At 56.1% G+C, this 18,232-nt stretch overlaps 1 protein-coding gene across 2 annotated transcripts; it reads right to left on the bottom strand.

Moving 5' to 3' along the window:
- Nucleotides 1–64: 64 nt before the first annotated feature.
- Nucleotides 65–16,021, bottom strand: LOC128901514 (deleted in malignant brain tumors 1 protein-like). Of its 2 annotated transcripts, XM_054183574.1 has the most exons (16): nucleotides 15,707–16,018; nucleotides 13,025–13,357; nucleotides 12,579–12,908; nucleotides 11,465–11,794; nucleotides 10,763–11,086; nucleotides 9,856–10,185; nucleotides 9,256–9,585; nucleotides 7,858–8,196; nucleotides 6,885–7,214; nucleotides 4,275–4,604; nucleotides 3,754–4,083; nucleotides 2,866–3,186; nucleotides 2,007–2,336; nucleotides 1,346–1,675; nucleotides 593–709; nucleotides 65–447 (listed from the first exon to the last, which is right to left on the bottom strand). In XM_054183574.1, the coding sequence occupies exons 1-16, from the start codon at nucleotides 15,816–15,818 to the stop codon at nucleotides 311–313; spliced, it is 4,653 nt and encodes a 1,550-aa protein (XP_054039549.1). In that variant the 5' UTR covers nucleotides 15,819–16,018; the 3' UTR covers nucleotides 65–310. The 2 variants fall into 2 exon arrangements, with proteins under 2 accessions (XP_054039549.1, XP_054039550.1); XM_054183575.1 differs by lacking the exons at nucleotides 11,465–11,794; nucleotides 12,579–12,908; nucleotides 13,025–13,357 and having other exon boundaries at nucleotides 15,707–16,021.
- Nucleotides 16,022–18,232: the final 2,211 nt, after the last annotated feature.

Raw genomic sequence — 18,232 nt, 5'->3', positions numbered from 1 at the left:
CCCCTCCTTCTGCTTCTCTGCTCCTTTAGCTCAGCCTTGCACCACCTGCCAGGTCCATCGGGCTCCTCCTGAGCTGTGGGGGCTGCCCGGAGGCTGCCAAGGCCAGGTAAATAAACGTCACCAGGCTGGGAGACCCCTCTGCACCGGCTATTTCGAGTCTCCTCATATAAGTCATTGGTACCAGCTGTTTTTGAAATGTTCTGCCCATCAGCTGCTGCTTTGGAGTCTTCAGGAGAGCGGATTAGGGAAAAGGTGGGGGGCAGCAGGAGCCCGGTGCGACCCCTGGGACATGAGCTTGCGGGGGCTGGCATCATGGGGCAGCGTCTTCCTTCATGAGCTGCATCGTCTCGGTGTTGGCGTCCTCGGGGGCATCTGCCTTGGTGGGGACATAGATGGCCCCCATGGGCTGGAAGGATGTCGCTGAAGGCCTCTGGGGGTGCCGACGGGCTGTGAGGTGGAGGGGACACCGGGCTGTCACCAGGCTGTGGCAGCCCCTGAGCTGATCCCCGTCTCTGCATCCACCTGGGTTTCGGGGTGGCCAGAGCGGGGACTGTAAGTTGAGGGGGGACACACAGAAGGATGGGACTGTCACCTCCAGCATGGGCTGCTGCCATGCACCTCCTCTGCAGGTTGAGCCACAGCAGGACCCCGCTCAGCAGCATCACCAGGACCAGCAGCGCGATCAGTGCCGAGCAGGAGGGCGGAGCACCTGGAGTTATGGGGAGAGCGGACTCGGGATCCCGTTTCCAGCCAAGACCAGTAACAGCGTGCAGGAAAACCTAAAATCTAACACAGCCGGACCACCCCACAGCAGCTCAGCTGGTGGCGGAGATGGGCTTTCCTTAATTAGGCTTCACAGTAAGACCCATTTCCCTGGGTGGACAATGCGGGGGGGGGGGGCGGGGCAGAGTGACCTTCCACGTTCCTGCTGCTCTTACAGCCCCCATCAGCTCTCTGTTGTGTTGTCCCACTTTGGATTTGGGGTGCTACACCTCAGACAAGCCTATTTCTGACCCTCCCCGCACTCCCTGTCCTTCAAAATTGTCTCAGGTCTACCACAACCTATCTGAGAAACGAGGGCTGGTCCTGGAGGGAGCCCAGAGGGTTTGAGCTGGGGGATAAGGAAATTTGGGCTCCAAGAAGAAGAAATGGAAGGGATGAGTGTGTTTCGAGTGGTGAAGGCATCTCTGATGCTCCCGAGGGTGATGGAAACCGAGGTGCATCCCCCAGGAAAAGCCCTCAAGAGCTGCCTGGGGTGAACATGTGCCACCTTTCCCCTTTCTTCTCACCTTGGGACCTTTTCCCCCTACCCGGCACGGACACCGCGGAGGATCCCAATGCTCACCCTTTGGCTTTGTGCACACCACACCGGCTGCTGAGCCCTGCCTGCACGGCCCCAGTCCTGTCCTTTTCTGCTGGCACTCCAGGAGCAGCGACTCGCTCCCCCGGCAGCTCAGCCCCTCCAGCAAGGCAAGGCCATCCCACCGCCTGAACTGGGCTCCGATGGGCACCGACTGGGCTGGCCCGCAGCCCAGTTGCCTGCAGACCACCTCAGCTTCCAGCAAGCTCCAGCCAGTGCTGCACACCCCGTGCCAGGTAGCGTTGTAGAGCACCTCCACCCGCCCCGCGCAGGGACCGGGGCCGTCCTGCACCCGCACCTGCAAGGGGTTTGTGCCTGCAAGAGGGAGCAGAGAGGGTGAGATGTCCCCTAAGACCCAGCAGGTAGATGGAGAGGGCCATGCATGCCATTTGCCACCTGTACCTGCTGCAAAATTCACACACCCCCCTGCTCCCTTGCAAGGTCATTCATAGAATGGTTTGGGTTGGAAGGGACCTTAAAAGATCATGCAGTTCCAACCCCCCTGCCATGGGCAGGGACACCTCCCACTAGCCCAGGTTGCTCAAAGCCCCGTCCAGCCTGGCCTTGAAACCAGTGATTCCCATCACTGATGTCCCAGCACTGCTGCCAGCCTCCCAGTCCTGCATAAAAGGCTTTTTTGGGGCACCTGAGCACACGACTCCCGTGTCTTCCTCGTGGTTGCAGTTATGGACTCCCCAGCTGCTAAGGCTGCACTGGGTGAAGGTGGTCTCCAGGCCGGTGCACTCTGCATCATCCAGCCAGATGGGTTCCAACCCTTGCCCAAAGTGAGCTTGGCCCGGGGCTGCCACAGCTGTCCCGCAGCCCAGCTGCCGGCAGACCACCTTGGCGTCGTTCAAATCCCAGCTGTCGTCGCAGATGGTCCCCCACTGCCCTTGGTGAAGCACCTCCACTCTCCCAGCACAGCGGTTCGGGCCGTCAGCCAGGCGGACCTGTACCTCCTCCGTGATGTTGGCATCTGTCAGGAGAAAACCAGTTAGGAAAGGAGAACAGGACACCCACAACTTCATGACAAAAAAATCCCCAAACCGGAAGTCAGAGTGCAAATACAGAGTCATTCTGGTCCCCCCCCTCCCCCTGGCAAGGGATGCAACCCTCCAACCCTTCCAGAGGAGCATGGCTGTAGGGATGGACTTCAGTTGCACCTTCATACCCTAAAATCGTGGTGTCTCCTCCACGCAAGTGTGTGGACCAGGCAATGGAGACCAGGCTGGGGGTTTTGGGTCAGTTGGTTCCCCTCGAGACAGGGCTTGGCTCGCTTAGTGCCACCGGGAGGCGGGGTGTGATGGTTTCGATAAGATAATGGTTGTGAAGGGGGTGGGAACCTGTTGCTGGGTTGGGGACAAGCCTGGCCAAGAGACTATGATCCTTTGCCAGCCCCCTTCCCCAAAAATCACACCTTTCCAGAGCTAATATCACCCTGGAGGCAGACAGATAGGCCCTCCTGTGCCCATCCCCAATGCTCTGTGTCACAGGATGAGATGTACCTGAACACACCACGCCAGCATCTTCTCCATGGTTGCAGTTACTCTCTCCCCAGGGACGAGCTCGGCACTGGGCGAGGTTGTCCTCGGTCCCGACACAGACCACATCATCCAGCCAGATGCGTCCTATCCCCTGCCCAAAGCGAGCCCGGCCAGGGGCTACCGTGGCCCTGCCACAGCCCAGCTGCCTGCACACCACCATCGCCTCTCTGAGGTCCCAGCCGTCGTCACAGACTGTCCCCCACTGCCCATCATGGAGCACCTCCACCCTCCCAGCACAGCGGTTCAGGCCTTCCACCAGGCGGATCTCTGCCCGGGCCAGGTCTGCGGGCAGAGAAGCAGGTGACGTAGGGTTGAGGATAAGAGGATTGCGTGTCCAGCAGGGCTTTCTGGTGGCGGCAGCTGGGGTGCAGACCTAGGGCAGATGCCCAGCCGTGGTGGGACGGGAGGACAGATCCCGGCCTGAGCCCTGCCTGCGGAGACATGCGGGCAGGCATGGCCCTTGGGGCTTCATAAGCACCACCAGGCGTCTACGTTTGGCCTCCAGAATCGGTCCCTGATGGGGAAGGGGAGAAATAAATCCCCTTTCTCGGAGTCTCACTGAGACCCAGCAGAGTCTCGGTGCAGCCCACATCACAAACCAGGCGTCAATGTCCTTTTTGCCCCCTTCCCTGCTTAGCTGCACAAAGGGCAGTTGGGCTGGGGCAGCTACTAGGATGTGGGGATGGGAAACAAATGCCATCTGCCAAGGGGACGAGCCCCCATGCTCTGCAAATCTCCTTTCTGCACCCAACGCTCCTGAGGTCAGCTTGGAGAGGAAAAATCTTGTGAGGAAAAAGGAGGAAAGAGCTCCAAGCTATACTTTTAGGACCCTGCAGGAATGAGCATCACCTGAACAGACCACGCCAGCATCCTCTTCGTGGCTGCAGCCGTTGATTCCCCAGGGCCTGGTCTTACACTCCTCAAGGGCCTTCTCCCCACCAGTGCAGGTGACCCTGTCCAGCCAGATGGGATCCAGTCCCCTGCCGAAGGAAGCCCCTGCTGGGGCCGCGACGGCCTCGCCGCAGCCCAGCTGCCGGCACACCACCACTGCGTCCACCAGGTCCCAGCCGTCATCGCAGACCGTCCCCCACATGTGGTTGTGCAGCACCTCCACCCTCCCGGCGCAGCGATGCGGGCCATCCACGAGCCGGACAGTGGATGAGTTGGTTTCACCGGTGTCTGGAAGCACCGCAGAAACGTCGTGATGGGGACACACACCAGTGCCAGTGGCAATGCCCAGAACTGGGGCGAAAGGACCCCCCACCCCAGGAAGGGCTTGACCATCCCACTGCAGCGTCACCTTGAAGGTAGCAGGATGGATCCCACACTGGGCCCCCCTGGACACCCCATGTTGCAGGAGTGGGATGTACCTGAGCACACGACGCTGGCATCTTCTCTATGGTTGCAGTTACTCTGTCCCCAGGGATGAGCTCGGCACTGGGTGAGGGCATCCTCGTTACCGGCACAGCCCACATCATCCAGCCAGATGCGCCCTGTCCCCTGCCCGAAGAGAGCCCGACCAGAGGCTGCCGTGGCCCTGCCGCAGCCCAGCTGCCTGCACACCACCGCTGCGTCATTCAGGTCCCAGCCATCGTCGCAGACTGTCCCCCACTGCCCATCGTGGAGCACCTCCACCCTCCCGGCACAGCGGTGTGGCCCATTCACCAGCCGCAGGTTCGCTGAGCTGGAGTTGCTCCCTTCTGTGCAGAGGGAAATAGGTGAGTGTGCGGTTGCTGGGAACCTCCACATCCCTGGACCACCTCCTGCCTGCATCCGTGGACCACCCCCGCTTGCAGCATCCCATGTGCCTACAGGGAGGGGCAGGGCAGGGACAGCATTGACCTTTAAAGAGCATCTAGTCCAATTCCGCTTCCATGGGCAGGGACATCTTCAACTAGACCGGGTTGCTCAAAGCCCCATCCAACCTGACCTTGAACGCCTCCAGGGATGGGGCAGCCACAGCTTCTCTGGGCAACCTGGGCCAGTGTCTCACCACCCTCAGAGTAAAGAATTTCTTCTTTATGTCCAATCTAAATTTACACTCTTTCAGTTTAAAACCCTGCCCCTTGTCCTGTCACTACAGGCCTTGGTAAAAAGTCTGTCCCCACCATTCTTATAAGCCCCCTTTACATAATGAAAGGCTGCTATAAGGTCTTCCCAGAGCCTTCTTTTCTCCAGGCTGAACAGCCCCAACTCTCTCAGCCTGTCTTCATAGCAGAGGTGCTCCAGCCCTCTGACCATTTTCGTGACCCTCTTCTGGACCTGCTCCAACAGGTCCATGTCTTTCTTGCTGGACGCAGTACTCCAGGTGGGGTCTCTCCAGAGCAGAGCAGAGGGGCAGAATCCCCTCCCTCGCTCTGCTGACCATGTGGGTTTTGGTGCAGCGCAGGATGCGGTTGGCTTTCTGGGCTGTGAGCACACAATGCAGGCTCATGTCCAGCTTTTCCTGCACCAGTACCTCCAAGTCCTTCTCCTCAAAGCTGCTCTGAATCCTTCCATCCCCCAGTCTGTATTGATAGTGGGGATTGCCTTAACCCAGGTGCAGGACCTTGCTCTTGGCCTTGAGGTGAAGGTCCAGGAGATACGCATGGGTGAGACGGCAAGAAGCCCCTACGCCAGCCTTGTACACAGTATCTCCTCCAAAGGAGGCCACCTGCCTGCCCCTTGGTACCAGCAGGAGCTCTGCCTCTGTCCACCCTCATCCCGGATCTCACCTGCACACACCACGCCGGCATCCTCCCCATGGTGGCAGTTGTGGATGCCCCACATCTTGGCTTGACACTCAAAGAAATCGGTTTCCTCCCCTGTACAGCTCACATCATCCAGCCAGATGGGGCTGGCTCCCCACCCAAACCGAGCCAAGCCGGGGGCCGAGAGGGCCACTCCACAGCCCAGCTGCTGGCAGACCACCGCTGCATCCTTAGGGTCCCACCCATCGTCACAGATTGTCCCCCACTCATTGTTATAAAACACCTCGACTCTGCGGGCGCACTCGCTCAAACCACCCACCAGGCGAAGCCTGTGGCTGCTGGCAATCCCCGAGCCTGAAAAATACCCAAGAATGGGCATTATTAGGGAAACGCGTGTGCATCTTAACACCTGCTGGATTGGAGAAGACAGGACATCCCTGTGGCCGTTCTGGATGGTGTTGCTTGTGTGTCCCTTGCCCTTTAGCAGGGACTTCCAGCAAAGTGAGCACAGGGGTTTCTGCAGGGTGGAAGGAGACGCAGAAGGTCCCTTCTACCAGCTGCACCCTGAGGGTGGTTGCACCCTGGTTCAGAGGTCGGGACAGGAGGAAGCACACGTCTCCACCTGAGGGACACCGTGCTGGGGAAGAAGGGATCACAAGGATCCTTCACAGTTTTTCCCCGTACTTTCCTTCCCCCTTCTTTGGAAGCTGCATCACCAAGGTTCACCCGGCACTAACACACTTCTTGCCCTAGAGGAAATGGCAAAGGATCTTTATCTGGTTGTCCCTGTCCTGACTGCTTCTGACTGCCACACTGACCTGTCCGTGGAGGTTGACCTTCTAAGGCCAAGGCTAGACCGGCAGCAGCCAGCTCAAATGTGGTGTACCACACGAGAGCAGCTGGTTCCAGTACATCATTCTGTATTTATCTGTGCACCCTGACATTTCCCAGTGCCAGCAGCGCAAGGTGCTCTGCCTGCTCTCAGTCACATCTGCTGCCACTTGAGCAGCACCCATGCACCCTCCAGCCACCGCTCCCCAAGGGTGCAGGTGCTTCACCTCATGAAAACATCTTGGACACCTCCAATAGTACCAGCCACTGAGGCATGTCTTAAGCCATGCTGCTTTTTTTCCCGGGTTATCATGTTTTTCCTTGTCTCTGAACACTGTATTTCAACGCAGTTTCTACCAACCTGGGCAATTTGTTGGTCAGCTTGTTTCCAAACTGTTCCCAGCCTGCAGAAGGCGGGGCTTGGTCCATCTTACAGAGAAAACAAGTGGTGAGGGTTACCTGAGCACACAACGCTGGCGTCTTCCATGTGGTTACATGCATGGTGTCCCCAAGGCTTGACCGGGCATTCAGCAAGGGTGGCTTCTGTCCCGAGGCAACCCACCCCATCTAGCCAGATGGGACCAGATCCTTGCCCAAAACCGGATGAACCTGGGGCTGACATGGCCGTCCCGCAGCCCAGCTGCCGGCACACTACGGCTGCATCCTTCAGGTCCCAGCCGTTGTCACAGATGGTCCCCCACTGCTGGTTGTGGAAGACCTCCACCCTCCCAGCACAGCGGTGCGGGCTGTTCACCAACCGCAAGGCTTCTGAGCTCCCTAGGTTCAAGTCTAAAAACAGAATAGGAGGACAATAAATCATGGCCAGAAATGCCTGCCTGTCCAGTGGCTGGCAACGTGGTGGACCTCCCCTTGTAAGGGGTCTTGCAAGGTGTCCACCAGCATGGAGCACTTCTGCTATTGCTGCATCCTGGGTGTGCACACATGAACACTTTCGGGGACAAGCCTGGTAGGACCATGCCCAGGAGACTGTGAACCTGACCAAGTTACCAAGGGGCTCCCATGATGTGAGCATCCTCACGGGAACAACCAGGCAAGGAGGCACCAAGTGCACCTGAGCTTGGTGAAGAGAAGGGACTCCTGCAGGACTAGTGGCTGTGTGGTAGAATGGGTTAAAAAAACCACAGGGGCAGCTGCAACCCTGGTGTGCCAGGGCTCTTTGTGTGTGATGGAAAGCCTATATCTTGCAGGCTTGGGATTTGTGGGAATCCCAGGTTTGGGATTTCCAAGCACTTTGCCTCAGGGAAGCCAGAGACTGGTAGACCTTGAAATGGAAAACACCTTGTGCTCCCTGGTGGGACCTCAGGAACAAGGGGTGGTTGAGCCAGGACAAGGAGGAGCTGGATGGGCAAATTTGATCAGACTGCACGGCCTCCCCCAAGGGAGGACTGATCCCTGACTCACCGCCACTGACCTGCGGCTGCAGAGCATGAGACACCTGCGTGCCCCTTCGACTTGCAGCTTTTGGTGCCCCAGAACTTGACCTTGCATTCGAAGAGGGCCCCCTCTGTCCCGGTGCACTCCACAGCATCCACCCAGATCAGGCCATCTCCTGTCCCAAACTGGGTAGACCCTGTGGCCGAGTGCGCCGCTCCACAGCCCAGCTGCCGACACACCACGTGGGCTTCAGCCAGGTCCCAGCCATCGGTGCAGATGCCTCCCCAGCGCTGATCATGAAACACTTCAACTCTCCCAGAGCACGAGTCTGAGCCGTTGACCAAGCGGAGGCTTCCAAGGTCGGCAATGCCCGATTCTACAACACCAGAGAGCGTACACACATTACGGAGATACCTTCTGCACTGGGAAACCTCCAGCTGCCACCAATGGGTTCACACCAGAGGCTGAGAAGCCTTGGGAGTTCAAGGATGCTCTTGCAATGACAGAGATGACCTTTGAGGTGTGATGTGAACTGGCCCAAGTGGTGCCCAAGTCTTGATTAGCGTGGGCTTGACCAGAATATAGTCAATGGACCTTATATAGTTTGCTTTCCTAAACAGACACATAGGGCAGGGTCTAGTTACCAAGATGTAGGCATCCTTGTGCCGTTTGGGACTCCTGGGATACCTCACCCGCCCTCCAGCTGCTGCTTCTGAAGGGCACAGGTTTTCTTGCAGGATCTCTTAGCCCAACTAGGGTGAGATGCTACCTTCCCGTGCTGGGGTGACTGAATTCAATGCTGGCTGTCTTGGTCAGTGACAAACGGATATTAAGCAAAGTCCACCCTGATATCAAGCAAACCAGTGGCCCCAGCTTTTTAACAGCCACTAAAATGGGTTGTGGGGTTCCTCTGGCAGAAAGTCAGAGTTGGAGAGGAGATAGAGGGATGGGAGATGGGCTCTCGTGGGCTCACGCAGCTCTGAGCGTCACAGGGTACTTCTACCATGGATCAACAAAGTCCTCCCTGACTGTAATGGGCAAAGAACCATTCATACTGTAGTCTGCCCCACTGTGAAGAAGTAGGTGGCCATGTTGTAATTTGCTTGATGGGAATGGTCTCTCCGGCCTGTGCTAACTGCCAGGATTTGTGATAAATAACATCAGTCAAAAGCTGGAGACCGTATTTTTAGTGATAGTAGTGCAAATGGGCAAGGTGTTTGTTTTTCTGAGACTTTAATGTCTGTATACAGGTGGTGCCCTCTTCCACCAGGATGGACCACTGATTTCAAAGCAAAGGGTCTCCAGGCTGGCTGAAAACTGTTCCGTCATTGCAAGTCCTTGCACCCACAGGGGAAAGCAGAGTCAAACCCCAGCACAAGAGGACTGTGGGAAGGTTTGCCGTGGTGTTCCCGGTGCCAGGATGGGTGGTGGTTACCTGAGCACACCACGCCGGCATCTTCTCCGTGCTCACATCCATGGACGCCCCAGGTGTTGGCTCTGCATTCGGAGAGGGCAGCCTCTGTCCCCGTGCAGTGCACGTTGTCCAGCCAGATGGGTCCCTGTCCCTCCCCAAAGTAAGCCCGCCGTGGAGCCGATATCACCACCCCACAGTCCAGTTGCTGGCACACCACTTTGGCATCCATGAAGTCCCAGCTGTCATCACACACTGTCCCCCATCTCCCACTGTGAAACACCTCAACCCTCCCGGCGCAGGGACCTGGGCCATCCACCAGCCGGACCGGGGCAAAGCTGGAAACAGCCGAGCCTGCAAACAGGCAGGGAGATGCTCAGATCATCCAGCGCCTTTGTGGTTAGAGGAAAGACCCTGCATTTCGGCACATAGCCGATGCTGCATGGTCACGTCACCTCTGAACCCACAGCATCTCATGCCCTCCCGTGGAGACACTTCTCAAAGGGCTTGGGAGTACTTGACCCAGCAGCAAGTGGGGTGAAGCTAGCACCTTGCTCCCAACTGGGATGGGGGGGATATTACTGGTGCATCCTGACCCACTGCTGGGGCTGGAGTGAAACCCACCTGAGCACACCACGCTGGCATGCTTTCCATGGCTGCAGCTGCTCTCTCCCCACGGGCTCGCCTGGCATTTTGTAAGGGTTGACTCTGTCCCCTGGCAGTTCACGTTGTCCAGCCAGACGCGCAGGGGTCCGGTGCCGAAGTCCACCTCCTCCAGTGCTGGCAACACCGTCCCACAGCCCAGCTGCTGGCACACGACCTCAGCATCCTTCTTATCCCAGCCACGGTCACAGACGACTCCCCACTCCTCCTGGTGAAGCACCTCGACTCTGCCAGCGCAGCGGTGTGAGCCATTTGCCAGACGGAGATGAGCTGGTTCGGGGATGATTGAGTCTGCAAACATCCGAGAGATTCATTAATGCCTTCAAATGGCGGCCAGTTTCCCTCCATGCTTATGATATTGCAGTTAAGCTGCTGGCCCATCTTCAAGCTGTCAAAAAGCAGAGAAGGGGAGAACAGGAGGGGTCCCCACCACCACCCGAATCTTCCACCCAGGAGTACCCTGCACCAGAGCATCTCCCTGCAGAGGGTGGTCCACACTGGTCCTGCATCCTTATGGACCCCAGGACGCACTGGGGGACCCACTCCCTGCAAGAATTCCTTGCCATGCGGGTTGCTTTGACGAGCTTCCCTGCAATGAGTTGGTCCTGTTGTTAGAGCTGGAAGGTACTGGGAGGGGTGGGAAATAGGGATCATTGCAGGAATGCCTCCAGCCACCCCAAATAAACACCTTGGTATGGGAAAAGTAGCCCCCTGATGGGACCATCAGGTGTAGGGAGGGTCCAGGAAAACCCCACTGGCTGCTGATGCTGACCCCCAGTCTCAGCTAGGGGTGCAGACCTGCCATCATGACATAAACCCCCCTCCCACCGCCTTGTGTGGAGCGATGCTGAAGGAACAATGGTCAAACCTGAGCAAACCACGCCAGCGTCTTCCCCATGGTAGCAATTATTGATGCCCCATGGCCGGCCCCGGCAGGAGGACAGTGTGCTCTCCATCCCCGTGCAGTTCGTCTCATCCATCCAGATGATGCCGACCCCACGCCCGAACTGACCCCCGCCGGGGGCTGACAGTGCTCGTCCACAGTCCAGCTGCCGGCAGACGACCTCGGCATCCAGCAGGTCCCAGTTGTCATCGCACACGGTCCCCCACTGCTTGCTATGGAAGACCTCGACCCTGCCAGCACAGCGGCTGCCATAGTTCACCAGACGGACCTGGTCACCCTCTGAGTTACCTAAAAAAAGGAAATATGGGCAAGGGACAGCATGCTGCGACCCTTGGGTAAGGAAAACTGTCCTAGCACCTTCTCAGGTCGCTGAGTGTTGCACCAAGTGCTGCAGGCTCATCTAATCACCTCAAAAAGAGCTGGCTGATCCTCAGTGCCTGCTGGCTAAGGGGCGAGAGGCTGCAAGCTGCACCACAGCAGCATCCCATCCACTGGCATCAACACCAACTCCTCCAGGAGGATGCCCAAAATTGCCCCCCAGACAACCCATGATGGAAATGCTCATAAAGAAGGCACGTTGCCTGGGGCTGCTTGCAGAGGTGAAAAATCAAGTTGATGGACCAAGACCCACCACTTCTCATGCCGTGTCGCTCCTGAGGGGGTTACCTGCACACACTACGCCAGCTTCTCTCCCACGGTGACAAGTGCCGTGTCCCCGGGGCTTTGCCTTGCACGCAGAGAAGGCAGTCTCCATGCCCACGCAGCTCACGCTGTCAGGCCACATTTGCCCAGGTCCTTGCCCAAAATGCGACCCGCCGGGTGCTGACAGAGCTCTCCCGCAGCCCAGCTGCCTGCACACCACTCGAGCCTCGGCCAGACCCCAGCCCTCGTCACACAGGGCTGCCCAGGTGCCGTTGTGCGTGACCTCCACCCTGCCTTCACAGCGTGTCGAACCGTTGGCCAGGCGGAGCTCAGCGGCCACAGACATCCCTGAAGCTGCCAACGACATGCAAGGGTAAGTGCACTGGGAGAGCCATGGCTGCTTCTGATCCAGCCTGAGCATCCTCCGTGCATGCTTAGCACCCAAACTGGAGACTGAGTGCCTGCAACACTCAGCATCCTCTTAAAAGTGAATTTTGAAGGGTGGCTTTGCAAAGAGGCTTTATTGCAAAGCCCAAATAAAAGACCTGAGCTACATGTGCACCAAAAGCTTCATCAAAAGCCGTAAAGCACAGATGATGGGCAAGACAAACCTGGCCTGGTTGGCCTGGTTGGATGGGCAGAAGCTGGGGAGGGCGAGTTACACCTGCAGAAAACTTTTCATGGTAAAGCCTAGTTGCCCCCAAGGTAAACCAGGCTTTGAGTCAGGTTTGCTGTAATTCATACACGTGACTGCAAATAAATGGCCCTTTGCTGTTCCTGCAGCTTAGAATCACAGAATCACAGAATAGTCAGGGCTGAACCAACCCCTCTGCCAAAGCAGGGTCACCTAGAGCAGTTTGGACAGGAACGCACCCAGGTGGGTTTTGAATATCTCCAGAGAAGGAGACTCCACACCCTCTCTGGGCAGCCTGTAGATCCATCACTGGATCCACAGCAGCAGCAGGAGGGTGAAGGCTTTGCAGGGCGACTTGCCCACCTGTGTGCTGCAGGTGCTCCCCAGAGCTGCAAAGGGGATGCCACGGGTGAGCGCCCCTGGGAAAGTAGGAGCCATCCCATGATCCCTTAGGAAACCCTGAGAGTCTGAAGTTGATCCCTCTTGCGCCTTGAGGTGAGTTACCTGAACATATCACTCCAGCATCCTCCCCATGGAAGCAGTTGTTGTCCCCCCACTTGCTGGCCCGGCAGTTGAAGAGTGTGTCCTCAGTGCCAGTGCAGTCCACCTCGTCCAACCAGATGGGATCGTGGCCCCTCCCAAAGCGAGCGCCGCTGGTGGCCGACAGCGCTGTGCCGCAGCCCAGCTGCCGGCACACCACTGCTGCATCCATCAGGTCCCAGCCGTCATCGCAGACCGTCCCCCACATGTGGTTGTGGAGCACCTCCACCCTCCCGGCGCAGCGGTTGGGGCCGTTGAACAACTGGAGGGTGCCCAGGGCAGTGATGCTGGAGTCTGTGGGTGCCCCAAGGGGAATAGTCGGAGAACGGTTGTGCATCACCGCCAGTACAGCAGGAAGGGATGCAGGGGTGGAGGTGGTGCACAGCCAGATGGCTGCTGTCCTGGGCTACCTGAGCACTCAACGCTGGCATCCTCCACGTGGTGACAGTTGTGTTCCCCCCATGGCCTAGCTCGGCATTCAGAGAGGTCCTTTTCCTCCCCAGTGCAGTTGACCTCATCTAACCATATCTGTCCAGTTCCTTCTCCGTACCGAACTCCTGGTGCCACCGACAGCACTGTCCCACAGCCCAGCTGCCGGCACACGACCTGGCCCTCAGGGGAACCCCAGCCGTCATCGCACACTGTCCCCCATGTCCCGTTGTGGAGCACCTCCACCCGCCCAGCGCAGCGGTCAGGGCCACCCACCAGGCGAAGAAGCTCCCCTGGTCTCTCAGCGGCTGTGCCTGCAAAGCCGAGAGGGGAAAGAGGAGAGGTGAAACCCTGGGGGTGGATGGGGCTTGGCTGCTCACACGTTGAGATGGCTCTTGCCCCAAAAAAGGATTTCAGAGGTGCTGTTGACAATTCCACACCTGCCCTGGACATCTCAGATGGCCCTGGGCATCTCTTTGTAGGCAACTGAGCCCCATGTCTGCATCTAAATCCCTGAATTAACCTCAGTGTGGATCCCACACCCCAGGAGCTCTTTTCTTGCTCATGTAATAGGCAGAAAAACAAGCGTATTTGAGCTTATGTATGTTTTTCTACAAGCGGACAGTGGCAAAGATGTAACTCAAGAGTGAGTAATGCCTTGGGGTCCATCTGCTTGGCAAGCTTGCAAGGATGAGTAGAAAAGTGCTTGAACTAAGGCAGTATGAAGACCCACGGCATGAGATTGCTGCGGGTCCCATAGGCACACTTTTGTGCAAGAGCATTAACCAAAGGAAGACTGTGCAGAAAGAAGCCGTAACTGGACGTTAGTCACATGGAGAGCTCAACTGGGCAAGCAGCAAAAAGAAAAAAAAAGTTCAAGAGGGATATGATTGCATTGTGTAAATAAGCTTTTTGACCATGGATAATGATTTCCAAAGTGCTCAGGCACTGATCTGTGCATAGGTCCAACTATCAGCAAGCAGGGGACCAGACGTAGCACTTGGGAAGTCACAGGGAGGCGAAAGAGTACAAAACAGGTTAAAAATCAAATCCCTGAGTCATTCACATATGAACAGCATCTGGGCAGCTGCAGCACGCTGGGCGCAGGAGTGTGTAGCTCGGCTCTTTCATTCAGGCTGTACAGCGGGGAGCAGGAAAGCGTCTTTGCAATAAAACAACATCTTTGCAAAACCACCCCTGAAAATTCCCTTCTACGAGGAGGCTGAACCAGATGCCTTGCGGGCACTGGGTCTCCAGTTTGCAAGCTCTCCTGTCCCCAAGGTAAGAGCACAGTCCTGACAATGGCTGTCTCTTCTGTTTCATCCTTTGCCCGCTTTCCCCATGCACTTTTTGCTCTGTTTCCTTATTTTTACCAGAAGTGATGAGGCTACTCTGTATTAGCAATAAATCAGCCCTGCAGCTGAGACTTAGAAGAGCTGATATACTTCTTGGCACGTTTCTGGCAAGCACTGCCCGCTTGCTTGTGCATTGACTGTGCACTGACACCGGCCCAGGTGTCTCCAGCCAGCCAGGAGATACTGACTGTCGCAGAGGAAAAGACTGTACTGAAATTGCAGGAGCAGGATTTCCCAAAGAATTGGGAAGATTGTACTGTTTGTGAATAGAACACTAAAGAAAGAGAAAACCCAAGCAAGTAGAAGCAAAATTTTAGTTCCAAGAGGTACAAACTGTCCTTAGCAACTAATCAGCCTGGAAATTAAAACAAAATCCCTACCAGTAGGGAAAGGATGTTCCTAATTTTGCTCCTTCCAAACCTGATCAGAAGAGTCTTTCTGCTCATGCCTTTTGTAAATGTGAAACAGCTCTAAGAAGGTCACCCAGCTCAAACGACCAGCTTATGCTCTGAGCTAGGGCAGCTTGGACAAAGCCTTAAGCCCTTTCTTAACCATTCCCAAAGCAAAGCTGCCATTAACCATCCGCATGATGTTGCTCCCCCACCTTGCGCCAATGTCTGACAGCACACCATGGCTGTGAATAAGGGACCTGTAGGGTCTGCAGCTTCCATACAGCTCTGCCTGAGCACAAGGGTCATGTCTCTTGCCAGCATCTTGCCTGTCTGCCCCATTAGCCCAACAAATATTTGGTTCCTTGTGTGCACAGCCATGAGCCACCCAGCCTTGTCCTGGCTCTGTGGGTCTCTACTTGCTCCATCGTACAGGGAGCCTCCCCTCTTAATGCAGAGTGCTGTTGGGTTTGACCAAACCCCTCTGTGCTGCAATACCGTGAGTTTGCCATGTACGGTCCAGGATAACCCAAGATTAAAGCAGGGCAGGAGGCCATGGCAAGCTGTGAGACAGTTTCAGGATCGGGCATGCTTTCCTCCACTCTTGTAATGCTCACAAGCCATTAATTATGGAGCACAAGCCTTTGATTATGGGACAAAACCATGTGTGCAGAAGTAGACCTGCAATGCATGGCTCTTGGAGGGCAGCGCAGAGAGATGAGGTCCCGACTTTGTGTAAAAAATCATTTCACCTGCCTCCAAGGCCATGACAAGCCATTCCCCACTGCCCAAGACCCCCAAGTGAAACCCAGGACCCCCAACAAGCCTCTACCCCAAGAAGTGCTAGCTGAACAGTCTGGAGGAACCGACGTGGCCGGTGGGCTCCCTGCAGTCATCAGCGAAGGCGAACGCCACTCACCCCAAAGGCAGGCCATCAGCAGGAGGGTCCCCGCCCTCTTAGCCCCTCCACAGGTGGGTTTTCTGCCCCCAGGGCGGCTGGAAGAGGGATGGAGACCACTCGGCATCCCCATGTTTGCAGCCTGGCCACAGGCTGGAGGCTGGAGTGGATTGTCCTTGTGAGAGAGGCCAGCTGAGCCCAGTGTCCCACTGGCAAACTGGGAGGGCAAAATGGGATTTCTGCAAAGATCTCTCCTCTTCCTCTGCCCTGCTCCCCGCTGGGTGCTTCACCTCCTGTGAAGCTCTGCCAGCAGGTGACCCACTGCCCCATGCAGCGGCCAGTCTTGTCATTGGCTTGCGAAACAGCAACCTGTTCCAGGAAAACGTGGAGCAAACAAAACCTGCTCGACACTCAGGTCCCACCTCATACGTGCCAGCCCCTGCAGGCATCTCGACTGCCCTGGTACAAGATATTTACTTTTGACAGGCTAAATCAAGCCTTTGTGCACGGAACTGGGGAAATATAGCTACATTATCTGCATTAGAAAGTGTTTGGTTGGGTTTTGGGAGGTGAGGGACCACCCACTGCAGAAAATAGGTTACTAAAGGCTGGAAATGGCTTTACTGTGGAGGCTGGAGCCAGCACCTGTGCTGTAGCCATTTGCCATCAGGTGAGCCTGGACACCATCAGCGATGAGAAAGGGTCTCGCACCCACCTTGCGATGATTTGGACGATGCAGTTGGCTTTGGAAAACAAGGGCAACTGCTGTTGTCTTGTCCTACCGTGGCTGCACCTGCAAGACCCCAAGGGTCCCTTTTGGATTAGCAGTTTGCTTCCTGATTGCTGTTATGCAGCTGATGCTCCAGGCATGTCCCTTGCAAACCACTGCCCCAAGCACGTCCCGAGAAGCTGAGAGGATGGAAGAGTTTGCTGTCCTCCCAACCCTCCATGGTGGCATGTGAAGTTGTGCAAGGAAAGGGCCTGAAGACAGAGCAGTGTGCTGCTGGAAAGAATGAGTCATCAAATTAACATCACTCGTTCCTCCGAACGGGAGGGTTCAGACGGAGGTGGGTGCTGTGCTGGTGGTGCATTGGGCAAGGATGTGACCCCTGGCAGAAACAGGGAGGATGGTTCTGCCCATGTCTGTGCAAAAATAAGAAGCAAAACTGGAGCATGTGCTGGGAAGAGGACAGCATGGCCAGGAAGGTCTCAGGCTGAGTTTAACTTGTTCAGCCTGGCAAAACCTGAGAGGGGTAGTAGAATGGAGAGTAGATTGCTGCCTGCAGGAAGACCAAATAGGAGAAATCCAAATCCCAGAGGCATGCAGAGCTAGGGCTGAAGACCAAAAGGAAAAAAGATTTGTACTAAACAAAGGTACAAGAATGAGCAAATGAAAATTAGTCTGGAAACGAGTCAAAACTCATCTCATAAAAAGTCGAGCAGTCGGGAAAGGTGACTGTATTCATTTGTACTGAGGCTCAGTGAGCCCAAGGACTTTGTTCCCCTTTGCAAACAAACAGGCCAGCAGCGAAGAGATTCCTGACACTGAGCGGCACGGAAATGCCCTGAACTGTCGTAGCCTGACGCGCCTGACGCAGCTCTGGGCCAGGGAGTTTCTGCTGGGGCTGTTTTCACAGTTTGGACAAACAGCCACTCTGGGAGTGAGTCACGTCCTATGTCCTACGTCCCTTCTTCTCCTTTTAAATTTGTGTGTTGTGTTGTGTCCCCCCGGGAAGTTTGAAACCCCTTCTTGAGATACTGCGGTCTCTGCAGAACAAGTCTGTAGAGTAACCCATGGCCCGAGCTGGGATCTGGCGGGTGCTGATCCTGCATGTTGGAGCCCTGAAGAGCATCAACTCATTCCAGCTTTATTACAAAGACCTTCTCCCAACAGTGCACATATTTTATTGCACAAAACTGGGTCCAAAGTCCTGTGTTCTCCTATTCTGAGGACACTTTGTGCAGAGCTAGGAGAAACCCTGGGCTTTTGATGTAAGCTTTTGGACAGGCAAGGCTGGAGGACCAAGCCTGCTGGGGCAGCCAGCAGGAAGATGAGAAGGCTCAAGTACCAGCAGGAGGATGAGAAACCTTGAAGTCCCAGGAGTAATGGATGTCCATGGAGGAGCAGAAGATGACCTTGTGGTTACATATGGACAGGAGACACATGGCCAGGGGGGCTGTATGGCTGGGGCTTAGGACAAGTAGCAAGATGCGAACAGGCCAGCTGCAAGCCGCGGGCTGGGAGGGAAGGAGAAGTGGGAGCTGGACCTGTATTTCAATGTATTTCTATGTATTGAAATACATAGAATCATGGAATGGTTTAAGTTGGAAGGGACCTTTAACACCATCTCGTTCCAACCCCACTGCCCTGGGCAGGGACACGTCCCACTAGAGCAGGTTGCACAAAGCCCCATCCAACCTGGCCTCAAACACCTCGAGGGATGGGGCATCTTCCCTTGGGCAACCTGGGCCACCACCCTCATAGTGAAAAATTTCTTCCTGATATCTAATCTAAATCTCCCTTCTTCCAGTTTGTAGCCATTACCC

This window comes from Rissa tridactyla, chromosome 26, assembly GCF_028500815.1.
Source record: "Rissa tridactyla isolate bRisTri1 chromosome 26, bRisTri1.patW.cur.20221130, whole genome shotgun sequence".
In the NCBI taxonomy this organism is placed as follows: Eukaryota; Metazoa; Chordata; class Aves; order Charadriiformes; family Laridae; genus Rissa; species Rissa tridactyla.
This window is presented reverse-complemented; position numbering and strand designations above follow the sequence as displayed.